This window comes from Cornus florida, unplaced genomic scaffold (genome assembly GCF_030987335.1).
Source record: "Cornus florida cultivar Cherokee Brave unplaced genomic scaffold, ASM3098733v1 CherokeeBrave_3.0.0_Hap2_Chr10, whole genome shotgun sequence".
NCBI lineage: Eukaryota > Viridiplantae > Streptophyta > Magnoliopsida > Cornales > Cornaceae > Cornus > Cornus florida.
Window position 1 is genome coordinate 63,337,275 of NW_026775580.1, and position 20,138 is coordinate 63,357,412.

At 34.6% G+C, this 20,138-nt stretch overlaps 1 protein-coding gene across 2 annotated transcripts; it reads left to right on the plus strand.

Annotated features, from left to right (window-relative positions):
* The first annotated feature begins 2,671 nt into the window (after positions 1-2,671).
* Positions 2,672-17,193, plus strand: LOC132276311 (uncharacterized). 2 transcript variants are annotated; one of them, XR_009470872.1, is made up of 5 exons: positions 2,672-3,720; positions 13,216-13,330; positions 13,422-15,830; positions 16,406-16,862; positions 16,955-17,193. XR_009470872.1 is itself a non-coding variant. In XM_059777683.1 (4 exons), exons 1-4 carry the CDS (start codon positions 2,804-2,806, stop codon positions 16,775-16,777), a joined length of 3,813 nt encoding a protein of 1,270 aa, XP_059633666.1. In that variant the 5' UTR covers positions 2,672-2,803; the 3' UTR covers positions 16,778-17,193. The 2 variants fall into 2 exon arrangements, 1 of the variants encoding a protein (XP_059633666.1); XM_059777683.1 differs by having other exon boundaries at positions 16,406-17,193.
* The last annotated feature ends 2,945 nt before the right edge of the window (positions 17,194-20,138 follow it).

Genomic DNA, 20,138 nt, shown 5'->3' on the forward strand with positions numbered 1-20,138 from the left:
CTTCGAGTCTGGTGTTGTGCACCAAAACAATATTGTTGGTGCACAAACATGGAGTCCAACTAGAGCCCTATGTCACTCTACGTAGCTCGTTTTGATGCACAAATACAAAGTCGGACACGAGACCTACGTTAGGGCTTCGTGCGACTCGCTCTGGGCTCTGTGTTGAACGCCAAAAACCACATATTTGGTGTACAAATACAAAGTTTAACTTGAGCCCTATTTCAGAATTATGCATGACTCATTTTGATGCACAAAAGCAGAGTCTGACATGAGCCCTATATTAGGGTTTGTGCGACTATTTTTGGGCTCTATGTTGGATACTAAAATAACATAGTTTTGGATCACTTATTAAGAGATACATAAATCAATATGTTAATTTTTTATTTATGTGTAACTTCGTAATTGGTCAGGATTAATAATTTCGAAACCGTATAATAATTTTTTATAGTTTTTATAGTTTTACTTGTCGTTTCCGGACATGTTAAACTATATCACATAAAAGGTTGCAATTAAGTGCACATGAGGGGAGGGAGAGGGAGCAAGACAGAGGGAGACTTGTACAAATAGACATGTCTGGTGAAAAGAAGACTAGGTGCACATGGACAACAAGACTAAAGGAAGCAAACAGACCAACCAAAAAAAAGATTGGGAAAAATAAAATGGTTAAAATAAACAAACAATACTCCTAATAGCTAGTACATGGTTGCCTGAGGACCAGTAACTTAAAAGCAACATACCCTAACATATCCACCACAAGAATAAAGTTGGAAGTAGACTATATAATATTGCAACAACCAGATTTAATTGCAGATTATATATTCATAGCTACATATTGCTGTAATTAATCCAAGCCCTCGAGTTCGCTGAGGTTGACACTGACATTAAACGACCACGGGCTCAGCTGGAAATTGATGATGTGACGCGCGCGCACACACACATATAGCTTTGCAGGGAGCCACTGAGTCACGTGGCACACCACCACTTCACTCGGTTCGGGTTCGAGTCTAGCACCATCAATGATATTACAAGTCCCGACTGCAACACTGATCATCACATCAATGAATCTCAACTATTGTCGCCTTTGAAAAGATGTGTATTTAATGTAAATGTATTTATTCTTGAGCCAAATGGCTAAATTGTCCCTATCAGGGCATGTAGGGTCATGATGGCTACTCTAGGTGGAAATCTGAAAAACTGAAAAATTTAGGTAAATAGTTTGAGACTATAAATAGAAGTCCAGGGGAACGAAAAAAAAATGAGCACTTGGGTTGAGACTCCATTGTATCTTGTATTTAGATATCACTCTTTATTTATAATATTAACGCATATTCAAGAATCCCCACAAACACTTAATTTTTAACGGATTAAATACTTATTCAATTAAATGCATTTGATAACGTAAATTAAATATCAGTGAAAACGGTAAGTACTACTTAAAATGGGATACAATTTTAAGTAACAAGAAAAATCACTTATCACTGAATGAAAATTCAAAAAGATATTATAAAAATATTTATTTTTTAATTACTACATAAAATTTTTTGCACTTAAAATTCAGCTCTTAAAATTTTTAGTACTATAATTTTTAGTTTTATCAAACGACGTCTAAATTTTCAGAAAACAGTTTTTATAAATTGTCATTAGAAAATTGAGTTATGCACATACTATATTTCTATGTTGCCCTAACATGTACAAAATTAGTTGTCTAATTGTGTAGAGTAAGTTGTTTTTAGTCAACAAGGGCAAATTAAAGACCAAGAATTGTTAAATCCCAAGCCGCCCAATGGATCCATTTCCCCATAAAAAAATCATAATCTTGCAAGTTTGGGCAAAGGGTTTTTAATAGAACTTTGAAACAAAAACAAAAGTGGGAAGATCAGTTAAATAAGAAGAAATTTTTACATGGTCCAAGATTACATGGTTTCAGCCAACCATAACTTGATACGTAAGCGAATGTGTTAATTTTATTCAGATTTTTGCTTACTTGTCTAGTTGTGATAGATGGGAGTCCCTCATGGGACCATATTCTCAGACAATATCATATATTTTTTTTCAAATAAGATCTTTTCTTGCCCCAATAGAAGGTTTTTTAAAATTTTTTTTGCATCCCCATTTTCAGTCCCAATATGGCCATTCATTCAAAGCCCAATATTGGTTCCATGTTGGCAAATTGAGTTGGAACAACCTCATCTCTTGGGCAGCCCACTATCTGAAAGCAAAGAATTGTAGCAACTACATTGGAAAGATAGCTGTTTCTTCATCCGTCTACCACACATTTGGATAGAGCAAAATCATAGAATTTTAGAGAATGTTCGAGTTGTCAAAATTATGTCCTTGCGTGAACCTACACCTCCATCCTAGAAAGGTTAATTCCTATGGTTTAGAAGAAACCCGTCGTGCCTGTGCTCTCCTCCACCACGGCCACCGAATTAAGACTCAGATTAATCTCCTTTTGAATTGTGATTGTTCGAGACCATGTAATCTTATGATAAGGGAAGCTCATTATAGTCGTTATTTGATTTGCCGTTCCGGGCAATTGGATTCCAGTTTCTGTTTTGGGTTGGGCTTTAGTCTATTACCCTTCTATTTCTGTTTCGAGCCTCAGGGCCTAGCCCATCTAATGGGTCCATGCATATACAAACACTTGCTTAATCTTTTAAAACCAATAAAAAATCAATCCTCTCTTTTTCTCTCTCTATAAATTACGAAACAGTTGCGACTTCAATCTAGATCTCCCTCTATACTTCGTATAAACCCTCTCCCTCTCAATTCTTGAATAAATTCACCGTATCTCATTCTTCCGATGGCCGAGGATTCACCTTCCGACCACCTTTCGCCGGAGTCAATACGCACCGTCGATCTCCGCCTCCTCTCTCAAGCCGAACTCTACGCTCTCTCCCTCTGCTCCGACGCCTCATTCGATCCCCGCCGCTGTGACGACGTCGTCATCCCCAAAATCGACCGCTCCGTCTTCAACGAGTCAGCCGGCAGCCGCAAGCAGACCTACTCTCGCCTTCGCCTCGCCCCTCGCAAGCCCGAAACCGCCTTCGCATCAGCCACCACCACCGCCGTTCGCCGCCGCACTCCTCACCTCCGCACTCCCGATTTCGCTGACAACAACGACCCTGAACGAGTAGAGAACAGCAGAATCGTTGGTCTGTTGAAGGAATTATTCGTGTCGGAGACTGACGGCCACGAATTAATCCCCGTTCGCGTCGAATATAGTCAATCGTTGCCTGAATTGTCCAATGTAGGTCACTTACCAAAAAAAGAACCGTCCAATGTAGGTCATATTAGTGGAACGAAAAGGAAGAGAGGGAGGCCGCGGAAGAACGAGACTGCAGCGGCGGTGATGGCGGTGGAGTTGGAGGCTGCCGGCGGAAATGATGTGATGAGGGACATTGTTGTGCATCACAATGTTGAGGACAGGGATAAGGAGATTGTAAACAAGAATGGTGTCGCCTTGGATTTGCGAGCTCTGGCAAATTTGGAGGATCCATACGCTCCGGAATTGAAGAGGAGGACTGAGGGTATGGACAATGAAGAGGCATTGTTAGGGTTTCTAGGGGGTTTGAATGGGCAGTGGGGGAGTAGGAGGAGGAAGAAGAGGATTGTTGATGCTAGCGGTTTTGGGGACACATTGCCCAAAGGTTGGAAACTCTCGCTATGTGTCAAGAAGAAAGAAGGCCGTGTGTGGTTAAATTGTCGTCGATACATAAGGTTTTTCTGCATTGTTGTTTGCTGTCTCAATTCTTATTTTAAATATGTGCTGTTATTAATTTGTACAGACAAATGCTGTTCAGTTTGACTTGAATACTCCTTTGCTTAATGGGTTCTATCAACATGTACTTAGATGATGAAGAAAAGAAACACTAGGATAGAACGGAATATCAATTTGAATTCAACTTATGTTATGCAAATGTAGTGCTACATATAGGATGGGATTGGTCTCATTCACTCGAGTGGTTATGACTTTTCAATTTGATATGGAAAATATATACTATTTCCCTAGAATCCAGTACACTTTTACTTAAAAGTCTAGTGATTGGGTTCTGAGGAACCCATGATGTCTGCACACCTTATGCAGCTCTTCAGCTGCATATTATATCCATTTACAGAGTTTTTTGCTCTTAAGGACACACACACTCACACTCACACCAACATTGTTGTTACTTTTTCCTAGTTTCTTACACCTCAGATGTTAGCTCAAAGTGGCTATTAGAGGTTTGAAATTCCGTTATTAACCAACTCAAAAAAAAATAAAAATAAAAATAAAAAATAAATTGTTAATACCAGCTATATGGGGACCACTAAGCTAAATTATTATTATTATTTACCATCAAGATCTAATTATGGCCATAAACTTCATCAAATGGTAGACCATCATGTCTTTTCTTATTCCTCGACCAACTATTTTTAGATCTTCTAGGCAGTCATTTTGTTGCTCATGTGGTGAAACCAGCTATATAGGTCTTATTTTTGGTCAAATTTTTTTTTTTATTTGTATCTCATGTAGTCATATGGTATCTTAGTAGGTCTATAATACTCTTAATAATTGAAGTTTATGTTTTCCTAATTCAAAGTGATGATCTTAATATTTTTAGGTGAAGCATAGCAATTTATAAATATTTATGTAATCTTTCCATTTTACAGGGTTTTGAAATTTGAAGAGAAGATTTTGAAGCCTTACATCACGTGTGATTTAAACTTAACTTAGGGGGAAATTCCTATTGAATTTTAGGTGGAATTTCTAAACGTCTCCTTATCTTTTGTAATTGTTCATGTGTTTCACTTGCAAAAAAAAATATTAAAAAAAACTGTTCAAAGGTTACTGTCTAAAAAAAACCCTATTTGATCAAAAGAATCCTATATTAGCTAGCCTTAATTATCCCTACCTTCCCCTGTCCTTTGAATTTCATTAAAAACACCATAATCAATTACTGCCCAATTGCCCATCATATTTAGTAATTTATTTTATTTTATTTTATTTATAATTTGAGCAACCTATCACTTTTTATTATTTGGGCCAACTTTATAGAGAAGTTAAGCACATCTTGGTTATCCTAATTCTTAACTCAACAAATTAGGGATAGTGCATAAACCTGAAGGAAGGACCGACACCCTATGTTACATGGACTCTTCAAAAGTGGTTGAAGTACCACTGTTGGACACACTATACTTGAACATGGGTATGAGATATATGTCATTATGTCTGACACTTTTGATTGGATATGCACCTAAAAAGTATTTTCAATGAATTTGTTTTTAAAGGTACCCCTAGGTTCCAAAAAAGCCATGGGCTCGTCAAGGCTTAGCTAGAGCACCTCCACCTAGTATAGGCCTCAAGCTCGCATAACGCCCTTAGGCTTGCGCTTTTTAGTAGGCTCCAGGCTCTAAAAAGCGTGCCTTTTATTTTTTAGCCATTTATGTCTTATCATTATCTTATTTATTTAAAGAGTATTAAATTTAATTGTTCAGAATCCTCTCATGATCTAAATATCGATCATATTGTTCAACTTTATAAAATTCATAACTTTATGGTTCATTACTTGCAGTAATTGCATTTAGTGCTTGAATTTGAGTATTTATGATAAATAAGTTTAAAGTTTGCATGATAATTTTTTTTTTAATTCTTTTAGGCTTTTTAATTTGGTTAATGAACTTAATGCATATGAAGGATTTACAAGCATTAATTTACCTGATCCTCTTAGTTGATATATCAAAAATATTATTTGTGTCACATATCTTGAATTCTTCCGATTGTACGTTGATTTATTTGAATACATTTCTAATAGAATATGTATGTTGATTTACCTAACCCATTAAATTGATTTGTTAAAAAAAATTCCTTTTTTGATATTGAAATGTTTTTGTTGCATAGTTTAATTATTCTTTATATACTTATATTTTAATATGCATTATTACACAAGCGCCTTATTTTGATTAAGCTCGCACCTTGCACTTAGGCTCTAGGAGACCTTTGGCACCTTGAGCCTTTAACAACTGTGCCAATGATTCAATTTTATTATATTATTGCTTCATAACGAGTTAAATGCCTGTATTATAAAGAAATTTATATCTCTATAAAATTATGTAAAAAAATAGATAATATGAATATTTAGCAGTGTCTCTGTGTCCTTCGTTTGGGGATTTGATATGCCGGACGCTTGGATACACATCCGCTGGACCGCCCCGATACACATACCCAAGTCCAAGTAACATAGCCAGCACCCTACATTCTCACATGTCAGATTACGCTTAGTTCCCAACTAGATCTAAAGTGGGCTGAATACATCTTTCAAAACCTTAAATTAAGTCACCATCACAACTTTTACTTCAAGATCTATAGGCTGTTCATGACCTTTTGAACACCAGAAACCATTTGTAAGCATCACTATTACAAATCAGTTTTGTTCTCCATTACTTTTTAATCACTTGTCCTACATCAGTATAGTGTATGAGAGCTGGTAGAATATTCTTCTCTGCTTATTGTCCAGTATTAGTAAATCAATCTGAAAAAAAAGAAAGCAAAATTCTATCAATTAATTCTTTATTCGTTCTTGCCTTTTCTTTATTATTTGGGTCAACTATTTTAGAGAACTTCAAGCACATATAGTTATCTTGATTCCAAACTCAGCAAAAGAGGGATGATACATAAACCTGAAGCAAGGACTAAAATCCTACATTCTTATATGCGTATGCCAAGTCCCCAACTATATTTGAAGGGGGGTGAATGTATATGTCTTTCGGAAATTAAGTAACTATAATTGAAATTTAAAACCTGTATCTATATATAAACAAGCAGTTGTCAATGAGAGTTAAATAACAGCATTTTAAGTAAATACATTTGAACACAACACCAAGCTGATCACAGGACTCTAGGCCAAGCTGATCAAATCCACTATAAGAAAAGGTAATACAACTCTTGGTATCAGATTCTAAATCCATAGAATCACTTAAGCGCCTCTAATTCTGCCTCACGCCAAGTAATCTACATCAAACTTTGCTGATGTCGATCAACGAATCCCTTGATCAAGCATTCTGCTTCTTCTTCTGTAATTGATCTCCTTTACTAATTGTCTAATCTCGTTGGTCTTTGTTTGCATGATTTTTGTGTTGATCTCCTTTGAAGATTTATAGGTTTCACGAATCAACACTCAGAAAGGCTATTTGTCATCCAATGCAATACGCCTAGATCATGAAAAACAAAGAAAAGATATTCTAGATATCTTTGTGCTCTTTGTCTGTTAGTATGTTCTTATATATTGTTTTTGAGGACTAAAAGTGTTTATATAGGCTTTAGATTAGAGACAATTAGGGCTTGTGTTTAGAACCAATTAGCAAACTGATTTTTGCAAGGTTTGATCGATCCACTTGATGGTTTGATGGATACAACTCAAACAATGTGGGCCGACCGATTGACGATTATCGATATATTGAAACCCCCTGTTTATTAAAGTTAAATTAAAATATGTCTAAAAATTCAATGGCAATTATATGAATTCTCAAAACAATACACTAAGTTAGGTATTTGAGAGTATGAATTTACTTTTTTACCCTTGCCATGATCTTCTAATCACCATCTTCAAAAAATTAGATCACGAGGTGACATTTAACCCTAACGACTTTAATTAACATTCAAGATAGATAAAATAAAATAAAAGTATTCTATTACAAAATTTGCTAATACTAAGTTCTAATGACATAACAAAACCATGACATGAGATGGATTCAATCCAATGAAAAAATAACGTTTTCAATATTTTGGTTAGTGTGGAATGTTATGGAGCACAAACTTTTGCAAGGTACCCGTATTGGATACTGACATTTCTTATATGACTTTCATATCGACTCGCAGACACATGTTTAGTATCTCCTAAATATATCCATGATTTGGAAGTAAATTTCTAATTTTGAAAACATGTCTGATACTTTTCTGGTGTGTTGAGAAAGGCATCCAACATTATTGAATATTAAGGTATGGCATTTTTGGTATATAATTAAAGAGCAATCATCCGGAAGAATGGAACAAGGATTTCATATAGTTGGTTTAACTTTAGAGAAAAAGAATGGCATGTAGTAAGGGTTAGTCGCACTAAATTTGCTTCAGAATTCCTGTTAATGCAAACCTAATTTTCAGTTTTCTAATGTAAATTTCACTATTATGGTTAGGAAATAGCAACTTATAAGATTTGAAAGATTCATAAAAAGATGACGGTATGCCATAAAATGTGTATATATCATGATAAACAATGATTCCCCTAAATTTTCATATATTCGTATACATTTCATGTTAATGCATTATCCATATCCATATATTTTTTTTCAGAATTAGTTAAAACATCCGACATATGTTCGTATTATGTCATACTTTATAGTTAAAGGGAGTTGTCTAAATTTGGATGTGTTGTCTTGCTCTTCTTATGTCAAAGGCTTCTTGATGTTTTTGCATAGTGGAACGTGGATTTGGTTTTTAGTTCCATAAATTGTGGTCCAAATTAGTAACATGATTGAGTTTTGTTTTGTTTTTAAATTTCTTAATGGTCATAGGTATGCCTGTTTTTAAATTTCTTAATGGTCATAGGTATGCCTAACAAAGGCTTATATTGTGGTCCAAATCCAATCTGATGGTTTGGATCTAGTATAGAGTGTTTGATCTGACAACTTGACCTTGTTTAATCTGTTAACTAAAGGTTTACATGTGAATTAGGCCTGCTCCTATGCGATAATGATTTGATTAAAAGAATAAGTTAAGTATTTTTTAATGAATGTTATATATGGTCATCTTTCATATTTAGCTTTTGATTTTTTTTTTTGGTTGGAAGGAGGAGGGAGGGAGGGGGGTAAAATCATCAGTTTCACTATATGTTTATTCTTGTTTTCACTTTTGCTACAATTGCGTCCTGCATAGCATTTAAAATTTAAATTCTATAGTATCTCTCCACATTTCTAACTCAGGATAAATCCTTTCTCCAACTGTCATAAATAATTAACAACACGGGACATCTTAAAAATGTCTAGTAAACTTGTTCACAACTAATGTAAAACGATATGACTAAATGGAAATCAATTACGTAATTCTGTTATCGCTAAAAATTGACTTTTTTCTCCTTGCATTATTTTGACAGTAGTTAGGACTATCATACATGCATGACCTTGATAATATCAATAATCTAATTAATTAATAATTATTTTGTTTCAAAACCTTCACATTATGTCCCTAAGGACTCTTTCATATGCTCTTTCTAAAGTCCACCAATTCCATTTGCCGCTCTTTCTTCTTCATTTTATATTCTTCTACGATCACCTTAGTTCCAAAATAACTTCCGTATTAAAACTTCTAGGCAAAAAATTAAGTTTCTTATCCAGTCCTGTTATCTTGTGTCTTAGTGGTTGCTTCATTTTTCTTTTTCAACGTTAGTTTATATGATTTGAAGTTTAATACCAGGTAACTGGTGCAACTTTTGATGTCTTCTTTGTTCTAATATATAGGTAGAGGTGGATTTTTCCTCCATTCATCAGGCATCTTCCTAGTTTTAAGCTAAGTTATCTGGACTTGGGTAAGTGTATCGGGTGCGGGTGTGTGTCTAAGTGTCGGGCCTCAAATCCTATATCTTAGGATACGGGGATATGCGTCTAAAGTTGGATGCGGGTACATAGACATGTATTACACAGTTATTAATGTTCAATTTTATTGTTTTGTAAGAATGTGCGGGTGTGTAAGTGTCGGACCTCAAACCTCAAATCCTATATCTTAGGATATGGATATGTGTGTCTAAAAGTTGGATATGGGTACATAGACATGTACTACGCATTTAAACACCTTACATTTTAATAATGGTATAATGTTCAATTTTATTGTTTTGTAAGAATATACACAATTGTTACTCAAATTAAATGGGCTGTGGGAAAAGAAAAGATTTCCTATCTAAGGAAACCCATCTCCGCTATTAATTTGAGTTTTCCTTCTTCTTCAATCATGCAGTGTGAAGGATTTGGGTGTCTGATTTGGACTCTTGTATCGGACACACATCTTGTAGCCATACCCATGTCGTGTTGTGTCAGCATGGGTACGTGAAAGGACATAGGAGAGTCTATCTAACAGTGGAGTCTATGTAACAGGGTTTTTAAGATATTATTAAACAAATTAGTCTACCAAACTGCTCTTCCATCACCCAAATACTTGCAAAATTCAATAGGAATTCAATCATATTCTACAATCTTTCCTGTTCTCGTTTATCTTGGCCACTTTATCTCCACTACCCTACTTTTCAGAAAAAAACTGTGGTTTTTAATAATGCTAGTTTTATCAAGTTCTGTACATGATCTTCAGGGACTTTTTTATGAAAATAATTTTTTCATTGTTCTTTAGTCTCATTCTATTTACTAATAGTCTCTCATCTTTACCTTCAATATGCTTAACATAGTTGTGTATCTACATTTTATTTCCATTATCTAGCAAGTTTATTTATATCTTTGTTGCCATCCTTATAATTACAAATATAAATCATTATCCCTTGTTCTTAGCATCCTTCTTGTCTTTTTAGTTTCATTTTTAGTTAATTTATGCCTTCCAAAATTTTCTTCAATTCTTACCTGTTCACATAAAGCTTTATGATGTGCTCTTCTTGTTCTAATTGCTTTCTCAACCTCTTCATTCCTACACTAATTTTTTATTTATTTATTTATTTTTTAAAAAATTGGCCCATTGGCCCACTCCCCTTAAAATTGTCTGATGACACTTTTTTGTCATTCTTTTATTGCTACGCATTACTTTGAGTTCCTCATTTGAAATCCATTTTCCTTATTTGGTCGCTTGTTATTAAGAAGAAATACATTTTTTATTTTATTTTATTTTACATTGTCAAGAAACACACCCACCCACTCACACACACTTTTTTGCCCATACCCGGGCTCGAAACCCTCCCCTCCTCTTTGAGGATGGGGAAGTTATACCATTGGGCTGAACTACATTTTCCCCTTTTAAGTACCACTATCTAGCTCTTGGATGTTTGTTTCCCTTGCTCTTTCTTGTCTCCCAATGCATATAGCTTGTACCATTAACCCATGATGTAGATTATACTCTTCTATTATTACTTTCGAATTTTTATATTTTATTCTGCCAACCTTTCTAAGATAAATTTTTTTTATTGGATTATATTTATTCCACTTTTGAATTTTATTTAATGTCTGTTTCTCTTTGGAGCATGCGTTTGTTATTACAAGGCAATAACCAATTGCAAACTTTATAATTACTCTATCATTCCAAATCTAGAAAACCCCCAAGTTATCTCTCTCTCTCTCTCTCTCTCTCTCTGAGCACGTGTCTGTTTCTCTTTTGGCCTGGTGATACAATGTTTTCTCTTTTACCTTCTGTATCTTCTTTAAAGAGCCATTGAAGTCACATACTGTAGTTTCCCTTGTGTTATGTCTAAACATTTCCTCCCACTAATAGATCTATTCAAACACTTGGGATGCATATATACACTAACCATGTCAATGTCTCTTGTGTTAGTACCATTTTGAATAACTTACTCAAGGTCTTTTCTTTTAGCTTCAACAACTTACATCTTTTTATTTATTTATTTTTATCTACAATTTCACCTACCCCGTTCTCATGTTTTTATTTTCCTGTAGACCAAAGTTAATATCCTGTTTTCCAATAGACCTTCCATTAAAGATGGACTAACTTGACGTCATCAGTCACCCCTCAAACATGCTTCTTTTCCTTGTGGTTTAGATACATATAGCACAACTGAACCTAATTTCTGGATTGGTACATACTTCAATCTGATATATCTAATTTCTGGTTTCTTTAGTCAATATTAGAATCAATTCTGTGTTACAGTATGGGGCCAGTTTAAATTTAGGAAATATGGGCTTCTCATTATTCTTCGTCATCTACCAAGGCTTGAACCCTTGCCATCAAGTTTGGAACAAACTTGATTACCAAAGAAGCAAGGATCAGTGCGGGATCCAATTATTTTGAAGAGTTGCAGTGGCAAGAGTCTGGACTAATTATTTTGGTTATTAGCTTTAGTATATGAGTGTCTTATCAACTTAATTTTTATGATTGTTTGGTGTTTGGGTTATTATGTGTTTGATTATTGTTTTACTAAACGCCTGTTCTTTGTTGGGGTTTGTAAGTTAATGTTCTCCTTAGGTTTTTTATATATTTATTTTTTTCTTTTCAAATTCTATACTTAATGTTGGATTTTCAGTGTTGCCCTTCAGCCTATTTTTTGTTACTTACTCCATATGTTTTATACTTTCTAAGTGGAATTTGAGTTCTGTGTAATTACTATTCAAGTGGCCTTTACTTTTAAGGCTCATGTGTGATAATAGGGTTTTCCAACATCTGTATTTCGATTGTACATTTTAAAGAATGGTTGTTTTTGTTGCTGAACAGTGAGGGTTGTCAATTAGTTTGAGTATGATTCTCACTTCTCATTCAGCCTTTACACAAGGGTCTCCTTCCTTTTTTCTCCCTCCCACTCTTTTTTTCTAATTTCTTTTTTCTTTATCTAGGATGTTCACAATCCTTTTTATTATAAGAATTTGAACCTAAGGCTTACATTCCATTGTTATGGAGCATCTAAACCTTATGCCTTTATTTTATTAACTTAACCATCATTTTTCTTTTCTATATGGGCCTATAAGGCTTTACTAAGAAATCTAGGTTGTCTTGCATCACATATTTTGTTGAATTTAAAACATGTCTCTTGCTGTTAGATGGCTGTAATTGTCCCATCATGCTCTATATTTCCTCTTCATCATCCTTGCCTTTATCCCACAAAAATAGGGTCAGTCACATAAATTCTCGTCCATTCTTTTCTGCTAAAAGCCATTTCTCCTATTATATTTAAATTTTAAAAATCATTTATACTAGTTTCATTCCATGTTAGTGTTGGTCGGCCACTTTGTCTATTACCTTCTATGCAAACTACTCTTCTGGTGCATCTACAATCTGTTTTCATATCTAATAACTTGGTTCCATCATGCTCTCTGTTATTATTTCTAATTGCATACATATTTGCTCAATCAGAGCCTTATATTATAAACGATTATCAAGGAATGTAAATTTTTTAGGTCAAAAGCTACTCCTTTTCTATTTATTATAAAATATTGCTTCTTTTTTTTTTTTTTTTTTTTATTAAAAAAAATATGATTATGTGGTTCTTACTAAGACAGTATCCCTAATTTGCTGATACCCAGCCCTAATGGACGACAATTTGCATCATGCAAGGAGGTCTCTTCATATTTGCTCTCCTTTTCTAGAGTCCAAGATGCAAACCTGCCAAATTGTGGTCACAATGATGAAAATATTCAGGTGACCTGCAACATGGTTTCTGGAAATGTAAGTTGGTATATTTGTGATATTTTCATCAGTTTCTCATTTTTATTTCCTGCATATGCCACAGGCTGCAAATCTTGCTGTTAAAGAAGACAATAAAAGGGGAGACCTTGTTTGCCATTCACCATCACCCACAACTTGTATATTTAGTGACCATGAGAAGCAAGTCACTTCAAATATTGGAAATCCAGGACAAGTCCAAGGGGAGACTTTAAATTGCCACAAGTGCACCATGACTTTTGATGTGCAGGATGATTTATTGCACCACCAGTTTTCATGTCACAGGAGAAAGAGATCTAAATTTCATGCAACTGTCTCCGACGGGGTAATTATCAAAGACGGAAAATATGAGTGCCAGTTCTGCCATAAGACATTTATTGAATGGAAGCGTTACAATGGCCATGTTGGAGCCCACGTGAAAAACCATGTGAAGAGTGTTGACGCAGCAGCGGGAGTTTTGAATATGCAAAATACTATGGACCCTGTACCTTTGGGTGGGGCACCTCCAAGGGAGTCTATGGTGCAAGCATCAATTGGGGATGACAGTGATCTAGTGGCAAAAACTATTAATGCCAAAGCTGATGATGAACTGAACTCTGTTTCTCTCCACAATAAAGCAGATTTTGATGTAGAAACTCATTCCAACAAGTTTGATCATGAACTTGATTTTCTGTCTAATAACAAAGATGATATGAGGGTTAACAAAAACGAAAAAACTTCAGCTGAAGAATCTTTTGTTGAGCAGGATAGAGATTGCAGGATGACTGATGAATATCCAGGAAGTATAGAGGAGGCTACTGCCGTTGCTGAAAATTTTAATTTTTGTTTGGGTTCTGAAGCTGCCATGTCTAATAATGAGAATAATGGTGATTGTGGAACTTCTGGTCCAACAAATGTTCTTGACCGCACTGCCAATAGGTGTTTTGTGGGTCAAGAAAGAATTTTGGAAAGCTTTTCTCCTTTTGCAAACAAAAAAACATGTGGTGTTGAAATCAATGTGAATGAGGTTTCTGCTAATGCAAAGAATCCCAATCAGGACGTAGGTTCTGAAAGTGGTTTATTTACTCCTTATGAAAATGAAAAAATGTGTGGGATTGAAAATTTGAATGATACTAGTAATTTTAATAACACAATAGAAGAGCTCAAACTCGATAGGGAGAGTTCCGTAAATAATGAGCCATCTGGTTTTCATGGCGGTTGTGCTGGACAGGACGAGGATATTCTGACCAAAGTGAAGAAGCAAAGTAGAGCCGATGTCTGTCTACTTGTTCCAGTAAGTGATGGGCAAAAACATAGCAATGCTAATAACATAAATGGGGTTTCAACTTGTATAGTGACAAAGTCTGGGCTGATGGGTCCTGAAAGTAGTGTACTTGTGCCATCTTGTTATAAGGAAACATGTTGTGGCAAAGATGATGTGCAAATGATTGGCTTCAGCGGCAGTGGTGCTGGAAGACATGAGGATGTTGGGATTGGTGTTGAGCAGGAGCGAAGTTCTGAAAGCTGCTCGCTTATCCCCCATTGGAAGGAGAAATGTGTTATTGAAGATAAATCTACTTGCATGATGGAGGAACCTTGGCTAGAAAAAGATTGTAAGAGCAGCTTATTGAATATATCTGGTTATGAGCAAACCTGTGGTGTTGAAGAATTTGCTGATAAGGTCTCTAGAAGAGAAATGGAACCTAAATTTGAAGGACTTCAAAGCTTTAGGAATGGTGAACTTGTTTTTGGCAGCAGTCACAGTATACCAAATGAAGATGTTCTGACTAGCACTAAGCAGGGAAGTACTCTTGAATTTTGTTCACTTGTTTCATCTGGGAATCAACAATCATTCAGTGTCACTGATAAAGTTACTAGGGTCAACAATGGCACAGTGGAGGAACCCAAGCAGGAAGGCGTTTCTGAAAGTGATCTACTTGCTCGGTCTTGTATTGGGCAATCCTGTAATGATGTATATATTTTGAGCAATGTTTCTACTAGCTCAATGGAGGAGCCCAAACTTGAAGTTCAAAATTCTAGGAATACTAATCCATTTCTTGGTTTTGAGAACACTCACATAGGTCTAAATGCTGATGCTATGACTAACATTGGGATTGAACAAACAGGTAGTGTTGAAACTAATGTAAGTAGGGTTAGTGCTAGCAGACTGGTTGAGTCTCAAGAGGAAAGAGGTTTTGGAAATCTTTTTCTTGGTCTTTCTTGTAACAGTACATTTGGTTCTGGAAATAATTTGAATAAGGTTTACCCTGACAGAGTTTGGGAGGAGCCCAGAATAGAAGAGGTTGACTGTTCTGGGAATGAAAAGTTAATGATTGGTTTTGGCAGTAGAAATAAACAACTTGATGAGGATGTCATGGCTAGTGATATTTGGAGAACTGATGAAGAAAATGCCTTGCGGAGTGGTTTTGTTGATAATTCAACCGACCTGGTGCAATCTTCAAGCAGTTTTCCCACCTTCAATATAATTCCAAATAAGGTATGAGTTTTGATCCATCTTGAATGCAGTATGTTGACAGAAAGAAGGGTGAAAATGTCTTGATATGTGATGAACTGATATTACTTCTTGATATTTGCTTTAGTTAGTTATTCCATTCTTTTCCTTGTCCCAATTTACTTTCAAAATTTTAATAACAGCTGTAACCGCGGGTAAATAGCTTTCCTTTCTTGTTTCTCGCCATTTTCTTTTAAATTTTTTATTTTTATTTGTCTGCACCATATATTTCTTAGGTAAAGCCTACCTATATTTGTTGCGGATATTGTTGTGCAAGGAATTGAATGTTCATTGCATGGTTTGCAAGATGCATGCCAATTTTGATCTGCCTTCTTTAAAGAAACTGCATATTGCTTACTTGGGGGAAATTGAAGTCCTTAATGTATTAGTTGATTTGTAAATGACCTTTCTTTTTTTCTTTTTCTTTTTTTCTTTTTTCTTTGTATCTTCTTATTGAAATAACCTAGTTTATTTTAGCGGCTTAGGCTTATTTTAGTTCCATTATGATTGAAGTTGAGGTCTGTTTTCTTCCTAATATCTGATATCAATTCTGTGGACAGGGTGAAAACGAGTTATCTAGATTCAATGAGAAGTATGATAGCATGTCAGGTTTAGAAGGGATGAGATCAGGTAGCATTGAACATGTGGAATTCGATTTCCTGCACTCACAAAATTTAAATTCTCATCCAGAGAATTCCAAGGTTTTGGCATACAACACAGAGATTGGGCAAGGGTTTGGTTCATCTTTTTGGCTTGAAAAGGATGCTTTGTCGCCGAATGTAGCTGCCAGAAATCAGATTACTAGTATATGTGTCTGGTGCAGAAATGTGTTCCATCATGAGCCTGTCCACACTGGAACTCAAACAGGTGCAATTGGTTCTCTATGTCCAACATGCAATGCAAAAATTTCAGAACAATTCAATGTGTTGTAGAGTGGGTTGTCCTTTTTAAGACTCCATCACCCAAAGGGAATTGTTTTCTTTTTATATCATACCAAGGACAAGACCTTGACATAAGGTAATTTCTACATCTGAATAATAATTTACAGCTACTTAGAAATGCTGTGTTCTAACTCTAGATTGACAAGATGTTGTTCCCTTTGAATCCAGTTTTCGGCTTTGTTCTTATAGATGTGAGTCCCAGCAATCTGACATTTGACATCAAGCAATGTTGGTACTAACCTAGAATCATTAACATAACTAGACAAACGAGCTGACCATCTATAACTAGTTTGTTCCGAGTGCTATGAAACGGAGGTTGGATATTGACACTTCTTGCACACTCCTAGTTGTATTGTACATGTTGAATATGTCCTCATATCAAAAGTAAATTTTTTTTTTTTTTTAAATTTTGGATAAGGTACATTTTTGGAAATACGGTCGTTCGGCTCCCATTTGAGAACGAGGTATATTTTATTTTTTAAAGCACATTGCAAGAGTGTATTTATTGTACAGGAAAAGAATTTGGAAAGCCCTTTCATTTTATTGATGCTAAGTTAGTTACGATGTGAATTAATTATGTAATATAGTCATTCCCAGCTTATGTCAGCTTGGTACAAATTGGAAATTCTGAATTTCATTTTGGAATGTCAAACTTATCATCAATGTTTTCCCTATAATGACTAGTCTATTGCAGAGTTTGATTTGGTATGATATGTGTTGAATGACTCTGGTGTCATTTGCTTTGCTACTGAGCTCTTTATTTACTTTGCAAATAAGGTTATTTTCACTGCTGCTATTGAACACTGCTTCTTCGTAGGTTATTTTCACTGCTGCTATTGAACACTGCTTCTTCGTAGGTTCTTTTTCCTAATGGATACGAATGTATAGCTTGGAGACTGCTTCCTTATTCGACACGTAATCTAGGAACCTATTATTGGACTTTCTGTCTTCCCCGTGCACACAGATTTGAATACATATGCTTCTTCTACAAAAATTGTTGTGGTTTCAAAATTTTATATAATGTGATGTGTATGACATTGCTTGCCCGAGGGGCTGCTATTTCCCCTAATATTCCTAAACATTTGAATGGATTTTGCTATCTAGAGCCCCTTCTTCACGACAAATATATTTTTTATTTTTGTTTTTCGGTATTTGGCAAAGGTCTTGGTCGAGTTCATCGGGTGGAGCGTGGAACATAGTTTGCCGAAAATTGATAAATAGGTTATTTTTTGTTAGGTTTTAATATTTTATTTCTTTGTAAATATTTTATGACAATTAAACATTAAAAAATACAAAAAAAATTTCCCAAAAAAATTTTAGGCATCCTAAATGTTTCTTAATAATTGATTAAAGTCCACCAATAATTGGTAGACCAAGAATCTTCAATCAAATGAGGACAGATCAATTTACAATGAAGGGTTCCTTGTAATATCTTGTTCCTTGTCTCCTCTTCGTAATATATTGCTCCTTGTCTTCTCTTTGCAAGTCCTTGTTTAATAAATTATTTTTTTTTATGCTAAAAGATGGTGCACCTCTTTAAATTAATACGTTTTAAGTTTGAAAAATGGCTTGTAGATCAGATATATATATATATATATATATATATATATATATATATATTATTGACAATAAACACACACCATTTTGCTATTTCTATTTTGGGATTTGATCAACCTCCATTGGAGGTGAAGAGATACTACCATGTCACAGGATTATTAGTGGCCATATTATCATATTTCATCCGTTTCTAAATTTTTGTTCATCTTTTCATTTTGGGATGTTCTAAAATACACGTCACACTAAAAAAATTAATATACTATTTTTTGTGATATTCTCAAACTATCATTTTGATGACTAAACAAGTGTACTAATTAAAAAGTGCTATTTTGTATTTTATTCTTGTCAATACAATTAAAAAAAAAAATTTTAAACTCACTATAATCAAAAATTAGATTCCCCCAAACAGCCGATTTTTTTTTTTTTTTTGAAATAGGAGGAGTATTCGAGTTTAGGGGTAATCTGGAGTCGTGGACAAATTGATGCTTCAATCTGTATTTCAAGCCCAAGTTGATTTTTGCCAAAAAAAATAAAATAATAAATAAATTAACTGAGCTAAGCTTGAAGTATTCACTTACCAAAATACCTTCCCAAAAAACAATATATATTCACTTACCAAAAACAAAGCTTGACTTATATTGTGTTACCAATGTTCTAATAATAATACTATTAATAACAACAATATAGGTTTTGAAAAGGAATGATTTTACCGGTGCTACAAATCTACACAGTAATAATGAAAAATAAATAAAAATTGATTGTTATTCGTTAGCTGTGTACACATAAATTTTGTAAATCTGCAATAGAAACAAAATATGGAGCAAAATAGAATTTTATTAATTTATGAATATGGAGTACAGTCCTTTGTAATATCTTTTACAAAAAAAGAATGGTCCTCTGATTCGATCTCCTTATTTTTGGTTAGTTGGATCCAAGGGCTGCACGAGCTTGTTCTTGAATCACTGTGGAATTTGATGAAGAACGGCACGTTGTTGGATGTGCTTGATGTTCTTCGCTTTTGGGCTTTTGGGTTTCGATTCTTCTGAGTCTCTGGATTTTTGAGTCTCTGAACTTCTGAATTCTGAATTTATGTCTGAATTTGTAGACTTCTGAATTCTGAATCCTCTCCCCTTTTTCTTCCTCCAAGCCTCTATTTATAGGCATTTATAGGCTTCTTGGATTAATAGGATGATGACACGTGTCATCTCCTGATAAGGAAAAAACTATAACTGGGTCAGGCCGGTTATATTGTGATAATTATCCTTAAAGATAATTATTCAAAATATATTTTATTAGGAATAATTATCGTTTCATTTAATTATCTGGGCTGGGCTAATTAAATAATTTAAGTAGACCAAGCCTGGTAAATTAAATAATTTATTTAAACATTAGGCCTATATTTAATGGGTCCATTCGTTAAAACCAAAGCCTACTAAATTTTAGTGTCTACAAATTGCCCCCACTTCAAGTCCCAATTTTGACAAGACTTGTCTCTTTTTCCAAGTGGGACTTGAAGTTTCTTTTTTTTTTTTTTTTTTTTTTTCCATCTTAATTGTACTTTCCTATTTAAATTGAATTGTCCAAATCCCAATACAACTTGGAGGTATCTTGTTGCCTATATATACCCTCAATATTGTAGGGTTTGATATCAATTCCAAAAATCTCTGAAAACTTGTCAGATCCTAAATAATTGGTACGTGTGTTTTTTCTTCTTTTTTCCTTTTTTTTTTTTCTCTCTCTTTTCTCTTCTCTTCTCCACGCTGGCTGGAGCTTTTTTTTTTTTTTTTCACGCATG